We start from the raw sequence: 24,532 nt of genomic DNA, 5'->3' as shown, positions 1-24,532 counted from the left end.
TGCCTCTCCGCTGTTGGAGTGAAACAAGGTCAATGGTCATTCTTGAACCTAGTATGTGCAATGGCTCGGGTTGTCACAGTAGAAGGCTATCTTGTCTCCACAGTAATCACTTCTCCCATGCCTTAGCTAACGTCATGCATTCCACCTTCGCCGGATGCAGACTTGATACAACTGGGCCTTCCATGGCCTCTGGTGCTGTGCCCTAGTAGTTTCTAATCTCAGCGTCCAAACTTTCGTTGAGGATATTAGACAGTATTGGGCGCAATCAAACGCCATATTTCTGTGATGGGGTTGAGTAAGGAAGAGATAGAACGATTCACGACTTTCAACCGTCTGTGTACGGAACATGGGCTTTCGGAAAGACCCAAAGGCCTAGACACGGGGGACGTCCAGGATGGGATCAATGACGAAGTCACGTTATTGTAAGCTTCCACTAAACGACATGCCTGTACTTACGTTCTGTATTGACAAAAGTAGACGATTTTTCAAAGCAAGTCATCTCAACCCACATAGAGCCCTCCAGCAACTTGAAGAGGCAACCAGATTTCGCGAAGAACAACATGTCCTTCATCTTTATATGACAATCCATGTAGACGACTTTGAAGATACGCGCAGATTCGTTAGTCCTGCATTGTTCCGCTCTTGCTACTGTCGACTAACAGGACTGTACATTAGTATCCCCATTGGACTGGCCGCCGAGACAAACGTGGATTACCAATCCTGATGGTAGACATGGCTCACTATGACCAAGCCGCAATGGCACAGTGGAAGAAAACGCGGGATATGTCTTGTTGCACTGACCCAACTGTGACCTCCACAGCTGGGCCGAACATGGCTCAGCGGGCGACAGTGTTTCATGATAGCTTGACCCGTTTCGTCCTTCCTCTTTGTTCGGCTATGGATGACCGGCCAAATCCGTTGACGCCTGTCAGCAATGCAGTGTATATCGTAGACGCATCTGTGGTTTCAGTTAAGCAAGCCTGGAATCTGAAAGATTTTGCGCAGGAGGTCAGCTGGATATTGATGACATGTTACCCAGAGACTATTGAGCGTATCTTTGTGAGTTCATCAAGAGGAAGTAAAGAGGCATGCCCTAATGAATTCTGTACTAGGTTTGCAACGTTCCTTCGTATTTCTCCACGATATGGAGCATCTTCAAGAAATGGGTGGATCCAGTTACAGCAGCTAAAGTGGTGGTTCTGAAGCAATCAGACGTCTATACGACCCTGGAAAGGTATATCGACAAGGAGAATATTCCGACTAAATTCGGAGGGGGCTTTGCGTTCCAGAATGGAATGCTCCCAGACCTTGACCATGGCATTCGACAACACCTACAGTGGACTACACCAAGTGAATGCATACCATCTGGTCCTGTTAAATGGATGCAGGCTGACGGCGGGAAGAGGATCGCGATTGCCACTGGGAGTGTGGACAGGAACGTACCAAGAAATGTTGAAATAGCTGCGCTGTATTAGATTTGCGGCAATGAGGGGAATGACATGACTTGCCTAAACTTGAACACAACGCCTCGTTTGAAAGGCTGCAATTGTCAACATGTCTTCTCTACCAGGAGGGGAAAAGGCCTTCACTGGTGATGAACTGGCTCATATCATAGCGGAAGCTTTGCCTCTGTCTCCCCTTTTGGTCAAAGTTCCCATGGACAAGCTTAACCACAACGAGAAAAAGTTGATAGAGCCTAGATGGATTGGATGTAGATGATTGATCTTTTGTCTGATAGACAAAGGAAGCCTAGAATATGGTTGTGCATCAGGTGACCGCTTAGAAGAGCTGATCAGCTGACAGAAGATAATGTCGCTTCAGAATATAGAAAGTCTATAGGAACAAACACTACAAGGCCTTTTGAGAAGCAAGAATTAAGATGCCTCATATTCCGGACGGCGAGCGATATTAGCCCCGATGCGATCTTAGCAGGGCTCTGTGATATGAATCACGAGGGTGTTGTATTGAGTGATTAACCTACACCTAATTTATAATGGTATTCTATGTGCTAAAACGCAATAGATGCAGTCAAAGTGTATTGCCCCGAAAATAGTAAGAAACCGGGAAGACTGTCTCCTTAAATTGTGCCAAGTCTGGGCGTCTGAGACTCCATAACATCGAGGACCATCATTATGAGATCTATAGAGATTTCCTGCCCTTTATCAGCCGCCAAAGCTTTGCACAACCCAAATACATTCTTGATCTGGCGTCCGTTAAGCTCGCGTTGTGCAAGTTGATGGTATTCGTGTTCAGACAGCTCAAGGCCGCCAATATGCTCCCCAAAGTTCTGCCATATTTTGCCCCGAGCTTCGACACCCAGATTCGGGTATTTAAGAGTCATGTGGATACGGGAATGGAATGCATCATCGATGTTCTTCACTCGGTTTGTGGTGAGAATCAGGATGCCCTGGTAATACTCCAGAAGCCGGAGGAAGACTGCAACCAACGCATTATGTGAGATGTTCTTAGTCGATCGTTCTTCCATGAAGACGTCAGCCTCATCAAGAAGTAGTACGGCACGGAAGGCTTTCGCGATGTCAAGAGCACAGTTCAGATGCCGCTCGAGGTCCTTGGAGTCAGCACCCAATTCTCCTGACGTAACTGTATACAGTGGTCGCTGGCTATACTCGGCAACAGCTGTTGTGGGTCAGCTTATCCTGTTGTAAATGAGGATTCGTAATCACCTTCGGCCGTCATTGTCTTTCCTACCCCAGGAGGGCCATGTAGCAGCATAATGAGACCTTTTCCCTTGCCTAGGTGAGTTAACTGTATTAGTAATGCCTTCTACCCCGGAATATGGAAACGGGGACACGAACGTTTAGTAAAGTCGTCAAAGTCCACGCCATTGACGTGGCTCTTTACCATAACACGCACTATTTCCTTGGTAGGCGCTGGGAGTACAAGCTGGTGAAAAAGCTGTTGGTTGAACACAATGTCTTCGAGATCATCGATGTTTACCGTAATGCTCCTCTTATCCTCGAAGGAGAACGCCGGAATCGTATCGGTACACAGCATGAGATGCTCCTCGGTCAATTGACCATCAATAAGTTCACTCTCGATATCGCGTACCTCGATGTTGCACGAGCCAAGGCGTTTCATAGCGGCAGTATCTACCATCACTCGGCGGAGTTTGTTCTGCGACACATCTCTGTGTGCTTTAAAATGTTGACCCTGTAAATCCACAAACCGCCGGCCTCGAGCCACAAGATTGTCGATAACGTGGGGGTGATTTGAGTGATACTTCAATGGGAACACATCAAGATCAGAGAAATACCGAATCCCGGGAAAATCCCCAATTGTGAATTTCACCTTCCTCGTCCCAAACCTATTCCCATCGTAGTCGATATATACTGCTTTGATTTGGAGCCATTTATTTCCGTATTGATCGGCTCTGTAGTCAGCGGCAAGGACCCGGTATGCTCGTGGTATGTCCGCATTTCCATCAACAATGATGTCCTTGGGGAAAAAGGCTTCTCGCAAGATTTTGAACGTAGTAGTTCCTCTGAAAGCCCCGTATTAAAGTGAGTCCAGCAAGTATGTTGGAAGAGATCCCTTACTTTGGAAACATGTGCTCAATGTCGCTAATAACCGACGCGTATTTCTCCTCGACAAGCTGCAGCAGCACGTTGACGTGCTTCACACAGAGTTCACCCTTTTTTTCAGCAAAATCTCTAATCAAGTTTCTCTAGTAGCAATTTAGTTGACAGCATATTCATCTTGTAGCCCCGTTCCATGCTTACCCATCGAAAGATGCCGTCGTTTGGCCATGGTAGGGAAGGTTCCACGTCGAGACTTGCTCTTTCATCGCGGAGAGCCTTGTGTAGCACGTCAAATACCAATGGGCTCTTAATATCGATGCAGACTTCGCTCAACGATTGGTCCCATCTGTTGAACACGCGTCTTAGTACCAACACCCACTTACCGTACTTGTCGCTTGACAAGTTGTCGTCCTCTTCGATAGCTCCTCTCGCGGGATCATAAGGGAGGAAGGTCCGTTGCTTGAGCTTTTTGTCATAGACCTAGAGCGAACATGTATGCTTAGCGTGGTGCGGTCACGGGGACTGAGCGCGCTTCGTGTACTAAAGGGGTCGGTCTCACATCATCAACCTTGCATAGCGAAACCTCCATATCTTCTGGGGCCACGATTTCATATTCAGTCTCTTTGGGGGTGTCCGCTGCGCTGCTTTCTGCAGTTTGGCTAGGTTCATGTTCAGGTTCGGTCTCGGTCTCGGTCTCGGTCTGAGTCTGGGGCTCAGGTATAGATTCAGGCTCTTTAATATAGCTCCGTGTTAGCATGTTAATCACCTGAGTTTCAGCTATACATCGATCATAATTAGCTTACTCGCAGAGCCAGTGAAGCATGTACAATCATGCACTGGCGCGTCCTTGGGACGAGAATCGTCCCGAGCTTGCCGAATCTCGTCGTTAATGATCTCAGAGTACATGCCCAAAACTGACGACAAAACGGACTTGAGAAGGTCTCTGGCGGCCTCCTCTCCACCGAGGGAAGTGACAATGCTATTGTCAAGCGTGGACTTGGCTGTGAATGCTAGATGATTGTCAGGGTTTGCCGCAGAAGTCTCATTGAGGGGACACTGAAGCTCAGCCGAGAACTCAAAGACTGGGTGATCTTGGCCAGTTGCGGGACTACGCTGAAGATCATGCATCACAGATTCTGGAACCGGAGTGTCGTGGGTGGTCTTAGCTTGGGTCTTGCCGTGGTCGTTGAGACCATCAACGCTCTGCAGTACCTGCATCTTCACTTCGTCGTTGCGTGAGGTGTTTTCGATTGCAATGGTCGCATCCATTTTGTTTTTGCGGTCAAGAAATATCAACCTTTTGTATTTGTTTTTCCTTCTCCTTTCTAAGTGGAATCAAATGAAATTTCAATGGGCGCACAGAGACAGTGTAGAATCGAAGACGTCCTGGGAAACCAACTAGACTGATCGGGAGTAGTATTTCAAAGAGTCAGGTTCTCATGAGTCTTATATGTAATGGCTCAGATAAACATGAATGATATAGTTTATCAGTCACCAATTGTAGGTGGCAGGCAGCTCCTTGTGATGCCTAAAGGTTTACAGTGTGACGACCAACGAGGTGCATCCCTGCATGCCGCCTCCCAACCAAAGAAACAGTCCTAGGAAAGGGTGTTTCCGGTCGCATGGTAGCCTTAGAGTGGCTAGAACACAATAATGGCCTTACCAGTTGAGCCTCATTCTCCTCCAGGCAGTACTAGAGCAGCCTATCCCTTGGTCACCCTCACCTGGTGGTACCTCCACGATGGGACACATCACATTTAACACCAGCTGCTGACTACACCGGATACAATTGCCAGCTTTGTATCTTTCTAGGTAGGCTCTACACTGTCGCCTACCAGGTGCATAATAATATACGCGATTCTACCACCGTTTTCTTCTTTCTGAGTTGAGCAACCTCAGTACCTCACCTTAGCCTTGGGGAGCTACAAGAAGAATTGAACTCTTCTTCCCCACATTGACAGTGACAGTAACTGAAAATCAGCCTCTTTGAGTAGGCAGATGACTGCTGATCGTCGAGCATTGCCGAATGCGGCTTCCATTCGGCATTTGATCAACACAGCTGAGCCAAGATAGCGAGCTTAGCGCTCGTCCCTGACTAGGCAATCTTCCAGCATTTCCTTGACTGTGTGGTGCCTGTACCGATCTTAGTTCTATTTATTTTTATATAATTCTTTCTTTCTCTTCTGTCTAGATCGGTAAAGCACTAGCCACATCTGTGGCTAGTGCCGAGTTGGGAGTGTCAGGTACCCTCTTACGAGACAACCCAAACCTCAGATTGTTTGCCTAATTAAGCTGTGCTTTACGTAGCTCTGGACTTAGTGATGCATGTAGCATGTACGCAATTTTTCTAAGTGAAAGTGCTTTTACATGTGGGGTAGCACCACTTACTAGGGAAGATTAACTATATATATTTTTACAGGGAACCGCGTGAGTATTGCGAGGCCGAAGAAATCCGATCAAATGATTAATTTTCCACAGAACAAGAGGAAGAATATTTTAGTGATATCATAGAGTTACGAGTCTTAAAAATTACTCCTAGCATACACTTGTTCATATCACGTTTAACAATATGAAGCGCGCCGAGCGCGATTGATGTGGATGGGAAATCGAGTTCACCGGAAATTTCCGCTTCCGAGAAAAAAACAAATATTGTTCCGGGAAAAGACTTGAAAGAACGAAAAAATAAAATAAATAAATAAATAAATAAATTCTAAGAAAAGAAGAAGAATATCAAGAAATGAATGGGAAGTCAAGAGAGCGCTGCATGGTATTCAGACACGGGAGACATCTTTCGTTCTTGTGCCTAAAGGTAACGTAGTCTAACATGATCATGTCACGATTTTGGTAGAAATAGTACTTGTCATTGGTGGAAGAACATGTTTTATACGAGGAGTGCTATGAATATAGATATATTGATTCTTAGGTGTAAGGTCCATGTCATTAATTCATGGAGAATAATCATCTTGCAATGATGAATCATTTGTGTCCTCTTCCTTACGTCCTTGTTTCCCTCTTAGATGTTAGACATGCCCGCAAAGTAGTGTGAGAAGGATACCAATGCAGGTGGGATGAACCGTAGCATTGTATCTAAAATCCCTGTAAACTCTATTCAGGATATTTTCTTTTTCTCTTGGACTGTTCGTGGGGGTACGATGCTCCATATGATGGTGCGACACGAGTCAGTGCATCCTAACCCTATGTCAGAGCACATACATTGCTTTTTCCTTTTCTTACAGCAAAACGATCAACGCTGTGCACAGATACAATGCAGTTATATTCACATGTAGGTCTACCTGTGGACAAGGTTAAGGACTTAATTAAGGAATTAATGGCGTAAAGCCACGAGGGGCAGGAGGGGCCCGCACGTAACCTCGATTGTGCCTGTCAGATTTTAGTGGCCCATATCACACTACACTAATACTTTTTCTCTATTTTCTTTTGCCTCTTCTCCTTTGACCACCTTATGCCCGACGGCGCCCGTGATTAATTTCCCTTCCCAGCAGTGTGAGCCGACAGTACTCGACTAGCTCGATCACATCTGGGAGCCTTCCCACATGGCGTTATGCCAGTCAAGAACTCCTCCAACTGCGCTTGACTATCTACCCGGCTGATCTGGACCTGGTGGCGGCGGTCGCGTGGGATGGGCCACACGAGAAGCGAAGTCGGATGGAGCTCAGCAGTGGGAAGTGGATTTTATTAGTCAATGTGCGCGTTCAGCGGGAGAAACTAAGCCTCGAAGGCCGTCGATCACTATCTTATTGGGATGAGGCCCCACCAATGAAAGCGAAATTTATCTGATCCGAAACCTAACCCTGGTTATCTGATCAAACCTGAATCATCCCAACGGCTGCCGTCATTGGACGAGTGTCTTTCTGTCTAGAGAACTTTGATCTCCATCGGGAAGCGCGTCTTGCGGCAATAATTTGACCACACCACCGTTGCTTTTTGTACACCGATGGGCAGATCGAATCTCTCCAGACCAGTTATGTAGAAAAGAGTTGCGAGCCCCGGTCGTTCGTTCTGGTTGCCAGCCATCTGTCCCGTCGCAAATCCTAGGAAACACAGTCAACCGTCGAGTCTACACCGAGGTGTGCAACATTTCTCTTCTACACCATGGCGGGCCCCAATATTGTGCGAGGCCGGAACAACATGCAGTTGGCCCAGAGCGTTGTCGGTGCGGATTTCAAAGACCTCAAGTATGAGGTCAGTGTATCATCCGCGAACAACAGCCACAATCCCGATGCGATCAGTCTGGAAAGTCCACAGAAACAGCCCTTTCGGAGACCGTCCGAGGAGGTCACTCAAGGCGCACAACTGGGTATTCGGAAGGCTGAAGCAGCCGCACTTGCCTGGAGTAAAAAGACTGCCTATCTGACCTACGCTTTGTAAGTCCTATAATGCTGTCATTTAGCTTCTGTTTGTCCTTCTGTGATTAACATGTGGTCGACTTGAAAGAGTCTGGCTCGGCTTCTTTATGCTAGCCCTACAGTCCGCCGTCAGTACTAATGTCATCCATAACACATTCGCCCACTTTGAAGAAGCGCCCGCCGTGAGTACGTCCAGCATTGTTGCAAGTGTGGTCAGCGGGGTAGTTCGACTTCCTGCTGCAAAGCTTCTGAATATCTGGGGACGCCCAGAAGGCCTGTCGCTGTTCCTCGCCGTTTACCTCCTTGGGTTGATCATTCTGGCCGCTTGCAACAACCCAAGCTCCTTCGCCGTCGGTTATGTTCTCTACTGGGTCGGATATGACGCTATTTTCTTGATCCTCGATGTTTTCATAGCTGATACGTCTGGACTACGGAACCGAGCCTTTGCATTTGGCTTCGCCAGTACGCCTTTTATTTGTACGGCTTTTACCGGCCCCATCGCCGCTCAGTCATTTGTGGATCACTCGACGTGGCGCTGGGCTTATGGGACCTTTGCCATCGCGCAAGTGTTTGTTTTTCTTCCTTTGATTGCCGTGTTTAAGTTCTACCAGCGTAAAGCCGAGAAGATGTTCATCTTTGTGCGGGAGCCCAGCGGTCGTACATGGACGCAGTCCATCATCTTCTGGCTGAATGAATTTGATTGTATGCGTCAGACGCTATAATTGACGAACTCCGCTAACTATCGTTCTCTATAGTGGTCGGCACCCTCCTCCTTACCGCTGCCTTCCTTTTGGTCCTCCTTCCCTTCAGCTTACAATCCTACGGTCGAGCCGAGTATAGCAGTCCGACATTCATCGTCATGCTCGTGGTCGGCGTCCTTCTCTTCGTCGTATTTGCTGCCTGGGAACGATATGGTACTGCAACGCCTTTCATCCAATATGCATTGTTCAAGGACCGCAGCGTTCTCGGGGCCTGTATCGTGGCGGCCAGTCTCTTCTTTAGTTATTATGCGTGGGAGCTCTACTTCTATAACTTTTGCATGGTTGTGTACGGGCTCAGCGTTAGTATGACGGGATATGTCGGACAGATTTACAATGTTGGGTCGTGCTTTTGGTCGGCAGTGTTTGGAGTGGTGGTGTACATCACGAAGCAGTTCAAATACAGCTGCTTATGTTTCGGCCTGCCTCTCGTCATGCTGGGCGCCGGTCTGATGATCCATTTCCGATCCGCTGGTGGAAACATTGGATACATTGTGATGTGTCAGATCTTCATCGCATTCGGTGGCGGAACACTTGTCATCGGCCAAGACATGGCCGTTATGGCCGCTTCCGACCGTGAAGGCGTCCCAATGATGCTGTCGATGATCGGTCTGTTCTCCAGTCTGGGTGGTGCGATCGGCAACGCTGCCTCGGCTGCCATTTTCTCCAATACCTTTCCGTCTGCACTCCGGGATGCCCTCCCTGCCGAGAGCAAGTCTCAATACATGGATATTTACCTCGGAGGTTACCTCAAGCAGCTCGAGTACCCTGTCGGGTCTGAGATTCGAGACGCCGTCAACCAAGCCTACGGGGCGTACATGAAATATGGGTGTATCGCAGCGGTGGCGGTCATGGCCGTCGGGCTTCCGGCTATCGCTATGTGGAGGAACTACAGGGTTGACAAGAAGCAGAACAAGGGTGCGATGATGTGATGGATTCTTTTTGTTTCAGTTCTTTCTTTTGTAACTTGGATTACGTTTATACCCTTATACCCTGTGTTTTTATCGTCGCATTCAAGTTCCTCTGTCTTGTTCACGTGTATATCACATGGGCTAATAGGGAAGCTTTTTGATTATTATAAACGATTAACCCCTGTACTTAGACATTTAGACACAATTTACGAAGTACAATTTCAATGACTCTTAACCTAACTTTCTCATGCGAAGTCTCATTGTAGATCTCAAATCCAGTTCACCGAGGCGTTCGTCCGAAAAGGTACCAAGCAAGCGGAACCCGGAATCTCAGCGACCTTGAAAGTGCCCCTCCATAGCAGAGAAATTAACTACCGAGTTGACAGGCCGGGCATCAACTGCTCCGGATCACAGTCTATCCAAACTAGGGTCGTTAAACGCGTCATTGGCGGCTTGGCAGAGATACTGAATGGTGGAATAGGGGCAGCCAACACCCACCGGGGCCATGCATCGAACCATTGGGGCACGCCAGGCAACAGACGATAGGCCGCCAGATTTTTGTCCGTGCAAAGAAAATAGCTCATGTGGAGTGGAGTCCCAAAACGTACGTAGTATCCGAGTCCAGCAGTTGATCGTCCCGCCGATAAGATTGATAACTCTCTTAGGGCGAAGTCGGACCCGTTCAACGTACTTTTCCGCCGATGACATGCCACTTGCTCTGTTTTATTTTGGTTCATTTAATGTCTTTTGTGGATTTATGACGGGTTTTTGACGGGGATTTTCTTTGTTATTTTTGATCCTCACTCAGACTTGCAGCTCTGCTAATGAATCCCACGGCACCGGTTTCAACCGTGTATTCGTTCCTAAGAGGTCGCGTGCGAACGTTATGCATGAGGCTACCTTACCTGTGCGCGCTAGGACGCAGTCTGTGTCTACTGATGTACCTTGGTTTCTGAAATTGGACCATGAGAATGAGGTGGTTTACGAAACGACAGATCGACCGCTGTTGAAGAGCGGTAGCTTGACTGGACTCGTAGAACAATTGACGCGCCATGACCGACTGGACCTCACCTTTAACGAGACCTTCCTGATCACATATCCTACCTTTGTATCCGCTGCGAACCTCTTCGATGCCCTCCTCCAACGATTCCATGTCGATCCACCGGGTCAATTGACTCAATCCGAAATGCAGCTGTGGACCCAGCACAAACAAAAGGCGATCCGTCTCCGGGTCGTCAATATCTTGAAGACATGGCTGGAGCGCTTCTGGATGGAACCAAGAGAAGAAGTGACAACCGAATTCCTCAGAAAGATGCACGCCCAGATCAAGAACTCGGCGGTTGTAATGGAGACACCCACTGCCCCGCAGTTGTTAAGCGCCATCGATCAGCGAATACAAGGCCAAGAGATCACGAAACGTCTGGCGACACCCCCGAACTCCAATATTCCGAAACCGATAACCCCGAAGAATATGAAGAAGCTGAAGATACTGGACCTTGATCCTACTGAGCTTGCCCGCCAGCTGACGATTATTGAATTTAACCACCACGCCCGAATTAGGCCGAATGAATGCCTTAGTCAGAAATGGAAGAAGAGGAGGTCTAATAGTACCGAGCCGTCGACGGGTGTCAATGCCATGATTCTGCATTCGAATCGACTGGCTAATTATGTCGGGGAGCTTGTGTTGGCACAGGATGAATTGAAGAAGAGGGTGTCAATGATCAAGCTGTTTGTGCAGGCTGCTGATGTAGGTCTTGTTTCTTTGGATTGCGTGTGTTCTGTCTAATATGAGACTGGTTAGGTATGTCGTTCGATGAACAATTATGCTACTTTGATGTCCATTGTCTCCGGGCTAGGGCAGTCGCCTGTCTTTCGACTCCGGCAGACTTGGGGTCTTGTCAATCCGCGCATTCGCAATCTACTCGATGAGCTGCGCGATTTGATGTCGAGTGAGAAGAATTGGGCCAAGTACCGGGAGGTGTTGCGCCAGGCTAGTCCGCCTTGTGTTCCTTTTCTGGGTATGTATTGCATAGTTACCTTCTTCCTTTTTCCTTCTTATTTCATTGTGCTTTAGTAAATTCCACTAACAGATAAACAGGAATCTACCTCACAGACCTAACATTCATCGACGACGGCATCCCCGATCTCACACAATCAGGCATGATCAACTTCGCCAAGCGCACCAAAGTAGCAGAAGTCCTACAAGACATCCAACAGTACCAAAACATGCCATACAATCTGCAATCGGTACCCGAGATCCAGGATTTCCTGATCAGGAACCTCAGGGCCACGAAGGATGTCAGCGACATGTATGACCGAAGCCTTCAGTTAGAGCCGCGCATGGCGAACGAGGAGATTGTCGTCAGACGTGGCGCTCATACGGCTACGGGTAGCAATATGAGCTCGGTGATTATTGCTAGTATGGCTATGCGGTGATATTGGACTTGGTCTTTATTCTGCGCATTCCTTCTTCTGGTTTCTTCTCTTGTGATACCTTTTCCTTTGCCTTCTTCTTGACGATAATGAATTTACGATTCCTGTGATAGCACGGCTTTGTGGTAATGTATATAGAAAAGCACATTCAGTCTTTCGGTTGAAAAAATAATAAGATAAAATCATTGGTAGTTATCTCACTTACATAAATCCTATCTTCAAATGTAACCACCATCCATGACCTATCAAGAAGACACCCCTCACCCTCCTAGACACCCTCCAACCAGACTCACGACAACAACCAACCCAACACATATCCCAGACATATCTAAACACTCTCCGTCTCCCCCTTGAGTCTCTCAACAACAGGCCTATAACTCCCACCCTCAACTTCTCCCAAAATTCCCACCCAACCTCTCCCTGGCCTTCCTCCCACTCGCCCGAGTGATCATCACAAACTCCATCAAAAACCTCCTCCATCGTCCGCGACACATCAGGAACGCACAAAACATAGCCAATAGTGGCCGCCAACTTTAATACGGCGTATCCGTAGATGTAACCCCATTAAAAGCCTCCCTGGCTCTAGTTAACCTAGCAACGAGGAAATAAGGCCGCGCCGCATCGTCAACATGTACACTTAGAAAACACCACTCACCGTCTTCATTATTAGCGGACTCCCAATCACGAACCGGAAGACGGAGCAGTTCTGCTGCCTCTCGACCGTAGACTTAGTGTGGGAGGCGGGTTACAATATCTTTACTCCTCTCCTAGCTCAGATAAGAGCGCGTTTTCAGGCTAGATGTCTCGGGAGAGGACTGTAATCTGGTAAAGGAGCCGTTTTATCCATGAACCTAAGCTCGCATCTTTCTATATCTGTTGAATAGGGGTGGTTAAATTGACCATGTATTCCAGATCTCAGGATTGCATGTGAAGGTTAAGCAATCGGAACCTCCCATACATACAATTACACAGTTTTGTATTCTCTATGGATAGGACCTGTCTCCATCATAATATACCATCGAAAGTTGACCGGAGCAAAGATGGCTGAAGCTTGACCTGGACAATGTCCGGAGCTAACCGTATTAGGCTAGTGTGTTTAGTATGAGAGGTTATGCCGCGTACATAACTGACTAAGCACATTAATGAAAGTAAAGGTGATGCTGCCCTAACTGTAGTCTTTCAAGTCGGGGTGCGATGTCATTGTATTTGATTACTTCTATTTCATAGATCCTGTCAGATGGTCTCAGCGATAGCAATTTTGGGGATTGAGAAGGAGTACGGTGTGAATGATAGATCATGGGATATTCTATATTGACCCCTCACCGGTGGATCTATGCCACCTTCACTGCCATGTAAGGTCGACGTGAATGTAGAGGGGACCCTCTCGGATGCACTTCGGGGGCTAGCGATATACGACATCTGGATAAGCAGGTAGTTAGTATGACTGAGTCTATTTGCTATATGACTCTTGATGAACGAGTGGAACTAAACCGTTCGCTTAGACGCAAAGACTGATTTGGTACAGCTACAAGAAACAGACGATGTAGTGAGACCAACCAGTCTCAATATCCTCTACACAATACGCGACCGTCACATTGCTAATAATATCTTCCTGACACTAAACAACCTTTAAGAGATTACCAGTACAACATGCATGCGCATAGCGCTTACCGACCAATTACAATGAGAGTGTAACCTCCATGCGACTGGCGACCCCACACCGGCGCCTAACCACGTCGACCTTGAAGAAGCAAACACACACCATAATTCAACCTTCTTCGTAGCCATCTATCTCACACAGTGTACTGAATTCCCCATAAACCTTTCAAGTCATACTGGCATAGCTCAACTATACTCTCCCAATGCCCCCGCTCCGCTCCACATACACTGGAGTCACAATCGACGCAGAGGAAACCCTCCTTTGCAAATGTGGCTATCCCATGAAGAGGTATACAGTTAGGGACGCGAAGAGCCCATACCGAGGGGAACAATGTATAACCTTCCGTCTATTCTCATCGGACCCAATCGCTTGTCCAAGACTGATGATGTCTAGATCTGGCATGTAGAAGACATTCCAAAGACGAGGAACACTGTAAGAGCTGGATATGGTTCGATGAAGCGTCTCAGGTAGAACGGCTCGTTCCTCGTCTTGCTGTTCCGCAGACCCCGAAGAAACAGACCGATATCCGGGAGTTTGGGCAGTTAACGCCGCCAAAATCGTCGGGTTTGAAGAGAAAGCGGGTGAACGTAGATCCCGGGAGTTTGGACGAGCTCCCCGGGGATGAGATTGAGGATAGTGGTATGTTCGCCTTATTTATCGTGTATTAGAAATAGGAAAGACGAGAGTAACCTATATCTAGACCTGTCGGACGACACTCTGGACTCGCCGTCTCAGAGAAGGCAAAGGCTGCTAAGGAAGGATAATTCGACGCCGGTAGCTCGTTCGCTGTTTGTATGGCAGGAGGATATGGATACTGCGCGACGTCAACCTCGTCGAAGATTTGAGACTCCGCCCCATCGAGCCGCGGATTCGAGCACACCACGACCCGAGCTGGTTAGCTCTGGGCTGTTTACTCCAGGGCCAGGTGGCCGTGGCCAGAGAAAGGGATGGCTGGCTATGGAAGCACCGATAACACCAACTAAGCAGAATGATATTTTTGCATCTCCAGCGTGTGTGGTGGACGATGATATCAGTGATTCGGATTATGGCTGGGATGAGGAGCTGGTTGCTGCTATGTTAGATAAATCAGACCAGATAACGCCATCAACATAAGATTGGTGCAGGGGAGGTTAGATGAATATGGATGATAGAGTCTGAAATTACCATCTTCAGCGCCGGGTTTGGAGATACTGTCTCATTTCCAAGAAATAGTGATATATAACGGAGTAGCATGAATGTGCAACAGAATCACAGTTCAGGCGGCCGACCTTGGCCAAGGCCACTCCACCATGAGGGGCACATTCTTGAACTTTAATAGATGTTCCGATTGGCACAACCATAACCTGCTTCGTTAACGAGCGTCTTTGCTACAAATATCTGGGTGCAAATCGCTTATACCGATCTCCCGGTAATATAAGGTTAGTACATGTTGCTAGCTATCGCATGTTAGTTGATAGCTGATCAGTGAAGGGCTAGTGAAAGAAAACGAGAGGACTATAAGTAGATACACACGGTGACGCAGATCTGATGCGTTGCCAAATAGAGACCGGAAAACTCTTCGCCACCTCCGCAGCGTGGCTTTCGAGATTATAATTTCACTTTCATCTTGGTTGTGGACCTCTTTCCTAGTTCGATGTCGATTGGCACTTCTGCTCGCGTGAGCCGAGCATTGATATGTTAATTGACATGTGCATAGGGCCGTTGTAGGGCTCGAGGATGGCGTGCAGGTTCTATAGGACATCGTTAGCTCGTACATCCTGTCCGTAAAGTTGAGGAATGCATTAGAACTTAGTCAATGCATCGCTATGCCGAGTGTGCTCTGTGGTTAAGAAGCTTATACCATGTGACTTGAAGTTTCCAGCGGTCCTGCATTTATCTCTGCCATAGCACAGAGTCTACCAGCAGAGCGTTTGTCTCGTCTTTGATAACTCCTTCCGCACATCTACAGCAATGCCATCCAACGGAGACAGCGCTCATCCCCAACTACCCTTTGATTCGGCATTCCTGCTCAATCTAGATATCTTCAGAGTCTCAACCGATGATGCGACCAGAGACGAGAAGATCGCCCTCGCTTACCACCGAGCCCGCGCTATAGCCAGAGCCTACGGTACGTTTCCTTACCTTCTTTTCGACGGCGATTAACCTAGTATGCAGCATTCAAGGTGGAGGATATATTGTACCTGAGTGACAAGTTCTGGAAGTTCCACCAGGACATGATTCACACACAAGATTCGGCGGCATTCAGTCTGTTAGCGATCCAGTTTAATCTCTGTGTGGGAACGCTGGCTCCCTTTCTTAGACACAGAGAGGACCTTGAGTGTCTTATCGAACCATTACTCAACTTCGATATTTCGTAAGTGCTCTATCCGACGGGTTGACCTCCATAGTACGCTAACAGCCACTAGAGGACAATTCCTTCTTACAGAGGTCGGACATGGTTTGGATGCTCAAGCTATTGAGACAGTGGCTACGTTGCTTCCCGATGGCGCCTTCGACCTTCATACACCCAGTCCAGACGCAGCCAAGTAAGCAATCCCTTTACCTACTAGTGAGGACAGTAGTTGATTTTTCAGATTTATGCCAGCAACGTCCCCTATACCAGGCTTTCCCCGCGTCGGCATTGTCATCGCCAGACTGATAGTTGAAGAAGAAGATCGTGGTGTCCGACCTTTTTTCGTCTGGCTGAATGACGGTCATGAAATGAGTACAGGCATATACGCGAGGTAACTACCTTCTGAACCTATCCATGATCCACCGTCTAACCCCTCTTATCAAACTCCAGAGTCCTCCCCGGACGAGCAGGATCCAAACCCCTCGACCATTGTATCACATCTTTCAAGCATGTCCGACTCCCACACTCAGCCCTTCTCGGATCTCTCGAGGCACCAACAGACCCACGAAAAAGCTTCCGATCCGCCATCCATCGCGTCTACATTGGCACACTATCTCTATCCACAGTTCTCATATCGGCGTTGAAACGATCCGTTTTCGTAGCGGGAAAATACAGCTTCCGTCGATATATATGGGGACCCAGTAACCATCCCCGACCGATTATATCGTTCCGGACACAACAACGTCCGATTCTTCATACATTAGCTCAGATCGCTGTCTTCGACCCCTACGCAAAGGCAAGCATCCAGCAGTACATGGATCCGAAAATCCCGTATATCGTGCGTCAGGGTATCGCAGCCGCTTTCAAAGCCGTTCTTACTCGCGCTACGCAGGAAAGCCTGCATCAACTAGCCGAGCGGTGCGGTCCACAGGGTCTGTTCGCGTATAACAAGATCATTGATAATCAGATTGAAGCTCGTGGGAACTCGATCGCCGAGGGAGATACCCTGGCTCTTAGCATAAGTGCATATATCTTTGACCAACAGGCTGGTTTGATGGCTAACGTCGTATACAGGGCTTGCCTCCGAGTTAATACTAGGGAAGTATACCATGCCGCCACCCCGTTATCCATTCTCCCTCCTAGCCGTATTCGAAACCGGTCTGTTCCAACATGCTCGAGATATCGTAAACTCCCTCGGAGGCGCTTATAGAAAGGCAGAATTTAATACCCGTATACTCCCCCGCTGTCAGACGCTCGTTGAGGCTGTTGGTCATCGACTGGCATACGAGGCAGCCTTGGACGCTGGTGTGGCGTCAGAATTACTCGATCTCTATGAAGCTGGTGTCGTGCTCCACCATTCGGGTTGGTTTGTGGAGAACCTGGCCCTGGATACTGAAACGCAGTTTAATATGGAGATGCAAGCGATGAATTCAATCTTGCCTCGAATTGGGAATTTGTTGAATGCAACTGGCGCCGAACCTTATTGTACGGCGCCTATCGTGTCTGATGAGGCTTGGATGGAGTTTACTCGCAGCCTTGAAGTCCATCATGGGAATGCTCGCATGGATATCTGTGAGTATGATGCGGACCTGGCAGAGAGTGTAAGTATATTCGGATTTCTGCAAGACTATGAATAGGTTGGTATATTTGGAATTGGATTGTTGTTATTATTTGATGGCGTAAGTCTGTATTATAATAGAATGTCAGGTTTTTAAGCTTAAATTGCTATGTCTCTCCCATGCAAAAGTCTGAGCCCTCCGCGCCTGTATTCCGTTCTTCTTCCGTGTTTCTCTCTTCCCCTCCCTTTCTTGACTCTGTAGCGCAGGTTGTTATAGCCGCCAAGCCCTGGAGGTGTATTCCAACGCATTCGGTGTCCACTTCCATCGCCCTTGGAGAAGACACTACTCCCACGACCCCGAGACGCTTGTCCTTTATGCGACTACAGGGTAGCAGGAAACAGCTTCCAAACGCAGCAAATACGACCTTCTCCGCACGGTTGCGCGAAGCGTACTCAGGAACCGGCAAGCGAGGGGAATAGCAAAAGCGCGCGAACGAGTATCGAAAACCGCCATGCCGTGCCTCACAGCTCTATCGACAGCTCCACTAGTAGCTCCTGCTGAAGATGAAGATCCGGAGCTTCTTACGGCCCCAACGCACACAGAGATGGGCGACATGATCGCCCGACATGTCGCAGCTCATTTTCAGGCACTGATGCTCCTGACAATCCGCCTAGCCTCTATACAGGTTGAAGATAAGGATACGCTTGAGGAAGTCAGGAGCGATCTTTGCGATACTGATGGTATTGAAGGATCACCAACTGAACGGTTGTCTGTCGAAACGTCAGATGTCAGTATATTGCAGTCAGGCGATGGAGATGTGTGTACAGATAGTGAGCCTCCAAGGGAAGGTGCGACTACGCCATGAGACATGACCGATAACTCACATATGAGCGATGGTAACCGTGGACATGTCAAAGGTAAGGCCTATTGTCCGCTTTATTGTTCCATTGGAGTCGTGACTTCTTAAACTAGTGGTCTCTCACTTCTTTCCTCATTGTGGTGTAATGTCAATTCCAAGTGTTGTCGCAGTTGAATACAATCTTAACCATAGACATGAAATAGCTACTGTAAGTCCGAATGCAAGAGCTTCCCGTAACTTGTAGTCCAATCGTAATGAACATAGAGCCACTCTAGGCCGATATCAATACAGCTGTGATAACCAAAGGTCGAAAGGTAAGTCAGCAGCTGAATGACTAAGGCATAGATACTCATTTCCTCAGTCGAAGGGCACATGAATTCGGAAGGAGCCACACAGAGCGCAAGAAATTACTTTGAGAAAGAAGACATGTCGTTCAGCCGATTCAGCTGAGTTCTCTCAGTACTACACAACAGCAGCAACTACATCTACTATCATATCAACTACTACTACTATCATAGCAAAAGCAACAACTACTACTACTGATATCACTACCCATTCACTCTTTCATCTTTAGATTTATTCAACATCTTGCACTCTCCAACTATCAGGCCTTACCTCTCAATCGACATACCGTCCAGGTTCTCTCTTGTGGACTTTCGTGAGAGCAAGGGAACTATTCTCAGAGAACGGAACTCGAGCAACGAGGGATCAGGAATCAGTTCTGATCTGCTGTCACCGTAATAACCATGAGCCAAGGCCCAGGTCAGAACGACAATCCGCGGCCTAGAAACATCCGTGAGCGTGCAAAAAGAATTTTCAGTGGTCCTCAAAAGGTTGCCCACAGAATTTATGTGTTGGGTTACCGTGGGTATGAGCGAACGTTTGACCACCTGCATGAGGCCTTCCCTACCACATTCCGTGCGCCCGTCGGAGAGCTTCTAAAGGACGCCCGTCCGCACTTAACACTATTTCGACTAAGGGATGGCGCACCAGCCGTGGAGATTACATCTCCAGCAGAATCGACAAGAATCATAAATTTTTTCATGCGGAACCTTGGGCTGCGCCATGTTTTTTATGGAGTTGAGGATCAAGGACCCTGGCAGTTGGGAGTGCAGCCATTTCCAATCCTCATTCGCGAAGCAGGTGAGTCGAGTGACTTCCAATCAAGGCATAATAATCTCCAATACTAACAGAGGCCGCAGGGGAAATGCCTTATCGAGGGATCGATCTCCCAAAAGGGAATGATTTTGTAGGATATGTCACTTCTAGGATGCCGTTCACAGTCAATATCGTTCAGCGCCAGGCAGCACGATCGCTCATAAACGCCTTAGGCACAGACCGGGCACGACAATTCCTAAGGATGACCCTTTGGGAGTCCAATCAAATCGTCTCCGCAGAATTTAAGAGGGGGGAAACCCAATATCGACTGCAGTGCCAGACTAACTATGTACTGTGGTACGGCTACAAAAGGAACTGGGACCTGAACCTAATAATCATCCACCAAGGGCACGAAGAGGAATTTCATCCAACGAGGGCACTTGCAGCCATGAGTATGTTTACCCAGCCTATGTCCATGTACTTTCATTACCGGCTAATGGCAACAGCGTTGGTTTATCATCGTCGGCAGACCGCTGATAGGGATAGGGAAATCTGGGGCCTCTATACAAACAGCCTACAGTATTATTACTTCCATATGAGTACAGAGGGACAGGTATGAATACCCTGTTGGCTTATGCTTGGGGCACAAAGCTTACCTGTCATTATCACAAGTATTCTGCCGAATACTATGCCAATGGAGAGGTACGTATGTTTCAAGGCATACGGATGCTATTGCAAATATACGCTCAAGGATATCAATTGGCTAGAGGCCTGAAGGAGCCCTCTACAAAGCCCAAAGAGCCCACAAAGCTCGAGATAGCAAGAACTCCGGGAACTGTTCACGAACCCGTAGCCCTGGTTTTCCGGGATGAGTATCATGCTGATTTGGGATGACACGATGTTACTCGCCGTCTTTGCAAGGCTAGGCTTGATTTACGTATTTTTAATATTGGGTTGAAAATTGTCAGAAAAGCCTATCATTGGTTTTACATGAACACTAAAATGGATTGAATTGTCTGCATGCAACATTATTTCTTTGGGCATGACGATTAGTCAATAAATGACTACATATGACCTCCCCAGCCCTTTGCCCTTATCGTAACATGGTATCTCTTGATTAGTGGCAAATCTCCGATCGCCTGTCGTATTGAGCTACTCTACACGCAGCATCTTAGCACACCTAGAGCAAGTCCTGTTAAATTCAACATGCATGTCAAGTCCCACAACCGGATGTCGTAACCCATTAGTACGGAGCTCAGCCTTCAGTTGATTTGTGATCATAGTGCAGATGATGATTGCACATGTCAGTCCGCTGACCTGCTAGGAGATATCCAGTCATTGTTGAGGGAAAACACCAAGTAGCAGGGTGAAGCTGATTTACCGCTCAATGAGTATCTAAACTGTGATGAGATATTGTCACCCACCCCTATCTTCAGCGGACGCCAAGCAGTGGCATATAATGAACATCACTAGCAGTAGTGCTACTCCGAGGGTGAGGTACACTTATGATCTTAGGCATTTACCTATGCTGGCCTACTAATTTCAATTATCCGTTAGTGATGTACCAGCGTGTGAGTATAGAGCATGGCAACGGTTTATTTTCATAACCTTGGTACGATTAATCATCGGCCTTAGTCTAGACCTTGAGGGGGGATTAATGTGTCAAATGTGGTTGGACTATTTGATAATGGAGATTAAAAAAAATGGACTTCGGTTATAAAATGCCGCGAAAGTCATTTTTCTCTCATTTATACAGTGCTACATGCACACAATGCAGACGCTTGAAAGTTCCATACGAAAGAACAATATATGTTTAGCTTCTAGTGATCCTCATTAACATATGTACACCTCACGCACATCCTGAATAGCAGCCTATTGCAATTCTCCTAACAACAAACCCTTTAACCAGAGCAGTATCCAACCTTGCTCGGCTCACAATCACCCTCACATCCGTCATACAAAACACAAGGATGATCCGCATCAGTGCAGACATTGACCAGAGTAGCAGTGTCTCCAAAGCTCTGGTTGATGCCAACAACCTCACCACCATCACGGGCAGTGGTACCCTCGACATACACGTTGCGCTTGCACTGGCTGGAGCAGTTTCCGCAGGACCGGTACACTTTGCCGTAGTCTTCGGCGTAGAAGTTGATGATCTTTGATTGTTAGCTTCGGTTCCACTGGGGTAATGTCAGGGTGAGGAAGTCTTACGTTCACAGTACCGCAGCCGTTGTGCTGGACGACCTTGTCGTCGGCGTGATAGGCTCCACCGCCGATGATCCAGGTTTCTTCTCCTTCTTTGTCGTTTTTCTGGGTGTATTGTTAGAGGGGAAGTGAGGCGTGTGGTGGACTTGGGACGTACGATGCTGATAGCGTCTTCGCAGACGTCCTCGAACCAGACAAATTCAAGGGTACAAGCGCCATCGCAGTGGACACCTTCGGATTGGTCGGCACCGATGATAACATTCTTCAGAGTAGCGCCGGAGTGAAGGTAAAAGACGTCATCTTTCCAGTCTCCCTCTGTTTGGCCACCGCAGGCACCAGACCCGCGGTCGTACTTGGCCCATCCGGCGTCGAAGACCTCGCCGGCTGCGATCTCAATCACGGCACTGTTGGAGTAATGGGCTGTTGGTGTGGGAACACCTCCCTCGTAGCCCAGACAGGCCAAAGCCACGGGGAGAAATGCGGGAAGAAGAGCAATGCGAGAGAACATAGTTGACCACACCTGATTGCTGGAGTTCGGATCTCTGAGAGGACAACAAAGGTCGTATGAAGAAACTTGAGCTTTATATAGCCATACCCATCTTGCCCTTATTCATAAAGTCTAAGCCCATCCTGGCAATTCGCCGGCGGCAAGAACGAGAACCTGATAGAGAGTCATTTAGCAACCATCCCTGTCTCAACCTGAAGCCACCCAGTCCCATATCAAAGACCAAGTTAAACGTATTCCTCCAATCAATGCCTGACATTCACGATGCCAACTCTTGGGAGTAATCTTCAAGTCGCGGAAACCAGCAATCTCCGGACGCAGACTAACCCTGCCCAGATTCTTGGCGGCGGAGCACTACCGTTTCCAGTCCTCCACTTTCTGCACGAATTGCATTGCCGAAGCTCGGTACTCCCGGAATTAACCCAGCGCTAGACCATAGATTGTGGCTGTGTAGAGTACTCATGCATTGTGACTGGTACTTGCATGTTCGACCTCTGTAGCCGAGTGGGAGTTGGTCCTGGAATATCTCCACTAATGGGGACTGTGTTATTGCTAGTGGTGGTACTCCGTATGTTAAGTAATTTGTTTTCTCTGTTGATAGCCCAGGACGAGGTCTATGGCCAATAGTCAAGGTGAATATTTGCCCAAATCTACTCTTCATGGTCCCATTCACGAGTTGAGAAACTCATGATCTGAAAGTATGGAGTGACCATGCTATGCCCGAGCCTAGTGCACCCATAGCAATGAAGAATAATAATATGGTCGCGAACCAATAGGATCCGACAACTATATCATCCAGAGGGAAGTAACTCCACCAACCACGATTTCCACGTACTAAAGTGTGGGATAGTTATAGATCACTGTGGACGGTCTGGACCGAGTGTCGAGACCGTTGAAGTCCTGTTCATTTCAGTGGTTGAAAGATCCGGTTTCAGGCAAATTATTCTATATTTCAATCCCTTAGCATGATTTCTTTTCTTGGAATTAGATACCCAAGGAATTAACCCAGCTATACTAGTCCCTTACCTTAGGCCGGGGAATGAGAGGATAGTTGAAGTGCTTTTTGAACCGATCATAGAGCGTTGTAATGAATTGCATTTTCTTTTCTTGCCTTTTCTCTAAATCCATCAGAAGCGACCATGGATGATACGTTATGGAAGACATGGCAGATGGCTCTTAGGACACTCCGACGGGATGTTCGTGGTAGGGAAATAGATGTTATTTCTTCCCTCCCTCTTTTTTTTCGCGTGCGCCCATATTATTATTGTGGATAGGATGGAATGCAATCAAAGGACTAAGGAGAGATTATCAAATACACACCAACTTATGGTTGAAAAAGCAGCCGGATCCTGAAGTAAAATTCGTTTTGGCATCATTATCACAGGATCCATATTTATATATTAGTTAACTCTTACAATGGACATCTCTTACTCTGAAACCATACGCTACAAAGTGCGTATCCTGTACTATTCCAATAGTAGACAGACTATAGAAACCACAGAGAGCGAGACATATGTCTGGCATACTCTTATACTCGATGATTGTTTCTGGAACCGTGGTAGAACGGAGCTGAGCTATTCCTTCTACGATTACTCTTTAAGCAAACACCCTACTATACAATTGGCCGGATGGTGTAGTTGGTTATCACGTATCGTTAACACCGATAAGGTCCAGGGATCAAGCCCCAGTCTGGTCATTACTTTTTGCTGTTTTTCATTCTGCTCCCGGCATCTGTGGATACCTTCTTTTTGCCAAGACCTTGTCATCCGTGGTCGCTGCTTGGTTCATTATAGCAGGCCGGGAATCGGGATCTTGGTGCAGTGGATTTATTTGAGAGCGTTCGGACATCCTCTGAAACTCGGCACATGATAAACTATACTTTGGGGATTAATTCATACCTTTGATTTAATTTGTTGAGCAATCCTGTCACCTGATCTTAAATCCAGCGCAAATAGAATCCTGGGTAGCTCATACAACACCGTTCCATAATACATTAAGGACAATAACAGTGCCGATAATAGACCAATAATGTAATCCACAGTTTTAATATACCCTTTAAGGAAAGAATTAAGATCTTAGGTAGAGTTGTCTTTGTAAAGAGATCAATACTGCTAAGGTAGGCTCTCGGAACAGAGAAGAGCAGCGAGCTTTTTAATTAGATTTAAATTAGATAAATACAGAAGTAGATATATTAGCTTTACTTCTACTTAGAAGTATATTTAATCTCTTATGGTAATGAAAGGTGACATTATCTATAATAAAAATAGATTATAAACATTTGCACCACTTCTGCAATGAGGTGTACT

The 24,532-nt window shown here is 47.3% G+C and overlaps 7 protein-coding genes and 1 non-coding gene across 8 annotated transcripts; 6 read left to right on the top strand and 2 right to left on the bottom strand.

Annotated features, from left to right (window-relative positions):
* Positions 1 to 756: 756 nt before the first annotated feature.
* On the top strand, positions 757 to 1,264 carry AO090038000496 (uncharacterized protein; the record flags this gene model as incomplete). The annotated part of the gene is made up of 2 exons (XM_023238258.1): positions 757 to 1,059; positions 1,235 to 1,264. The coding sequence occupies 2 exons, from the start codon at positions 757 to 759 to the stop codon at positions 1,262 to 1,264; spliced, it is 333 nt and encodes a 110-aa protein (XP_023093165.1).
* An 813-nt stretch (positions 1,265 to 2,077) lies between these two features.
* Positions 2,078 to 4,808, bottom strand: AO090038000497 (ATP-binding protein; the record flags this gene model as incomplete). Its single annotated transcript, XM_023238257.1, has 7 exons — positions 2,078 to 2,637; positions 2,685 to 2,753; positions 2,817 to 3,502; positions 3,558 to 3,652; positions 3,741 to 4,004; positions 4,057 to 4,271; positions 4,343 to 4,808. 7 exons carry the CDS (start codon positions 4,806 to 4,808, stop codon positions 2,078 to 2,080), a joined length of 2,355 nt encoding a protein of 784 aa, XP_023093166.1.
* Positions 4,809 to 7,652: 2,844 nt separating this feature from the next.
* Positions 7,653 to 9,596, top strand: AO090038000498 (uncharacterized protein; the record flags this gene model as incomplete). The annotated part of the gene is made up of 3 exons (XM_001825363.3): positions 7,653 to 7,924; positions 7,995 to 8,608; positions 8,662 to 9,596. 3 exons carry the CDS (start codon positions 7,653 to 7,655, stop codon positions 9,594 to 9,596), a joined length of 1,821 nt encoding a protein of 606 aa, XP_001825415.1.
* An 865-nt stretch (positions 9,597 to 10,461) lies between these two features.
* On the top strand, positions 10,462 to 11,361 carry AO090038000499 (Ras-GEF domain-containing protein; the record flags this gene model as incomplete). The annotated part of the gene is made up of 1 exon (XM_023238256.1): positions 10,462 to 11,361. The coding sequence occupies one exon, from the start codon at positions 10,462 to 10,464 to the stop codon at positions 11,359 to 11,361; it is 900 nt and encodes a 299-aa protein (XP_023093167.1).
* Positions 11,362 to 11,409: 48 nt separating this feature from the next.
* AO090038000500 (uncharacterized protein) lies at positions 11,410 to 12,011 on the top strand (the record flags this gene model as incomplete). Its single annotated transcript, XM_001825364.3, has 2 exons — positions 11,410 to 11,593; positions 11,674 to 12,011. The coding sequence occupies 2 exons, from the start codon at positions 11,410 to 11,412 to the stop codon at positions 12,009 to 12,011; spliced, it is 522 nt and encodes a 173-aa protein (XP_001825416.3).
* A 6,059-nt stretch (positions 12,012 to 18,070) lies between these two features.
* AO090038000501 (uncharacterized protein) lies at positions 18,071 to 18,564 on the top strand (the record flags this gene model as incomplete). The annotated part of the gene is made up of 2 exons (XM_023238255.1): positions 18,071 to 18,346; positions 18,532 to 18,564. The coding sequence occupies 2 exons, from the start codon at positions 18,071 to 18,073 to the stop codon at positions 18,562 to 18,564; spliced, it is 309 nt and encodes a 102-aa protein (XP_023093168.1).
* A 2,824-nt stretch (positions 18,565 to 21,388) lies between these two features.
* On the bottom strand, positions 21,389 to 22,229 carry AO090038000502 (uncharacterized protein; the record flags this gene model as incomplete). The annotated part of the gene is made up of 3 exons (XM_023238254.1): positions 21,389 to 21,415; positions 21,453 to 21,610; positions 21,728 to 22,229. 3 exons carry the CDS (start codon positions 22,227 to 22,229, stop codon positions 21,389 to 21,391), a joined length of 687 nt encoding a protein of 228 aa, XP_023093169.1.
* A 1,619-nt stretch (positions 22,230 to 23,848) lies between these two features.
* Positions 23,849 to 23,922, top strand: AO090038t00005. Its single transcript has one exon. It is a non-coding gene; the product is annotated as a tRNA-Val (tRNA).
* Positions 23,923 to 24,532: the final 610 nt, after the last annotated feature.

Source organism: Aspergillus oryzae, chromosome 6 (assembly GCF_000184455.2).
Source record: "Aspergillus oryzae RIB40 DNA, chromosome 6".
Lineage (NCBI taxonomy): Eukaryota > Fungi > Ascomycota > Eurotiomycetes > Eurotiales > Aspergillaceae > Aspergillus > Aspergillus oryzae.
Note: the sequence above shows the minus strand (reverse complement) of the source record. Positions and strands in the feature narration are given on the sequence as shown.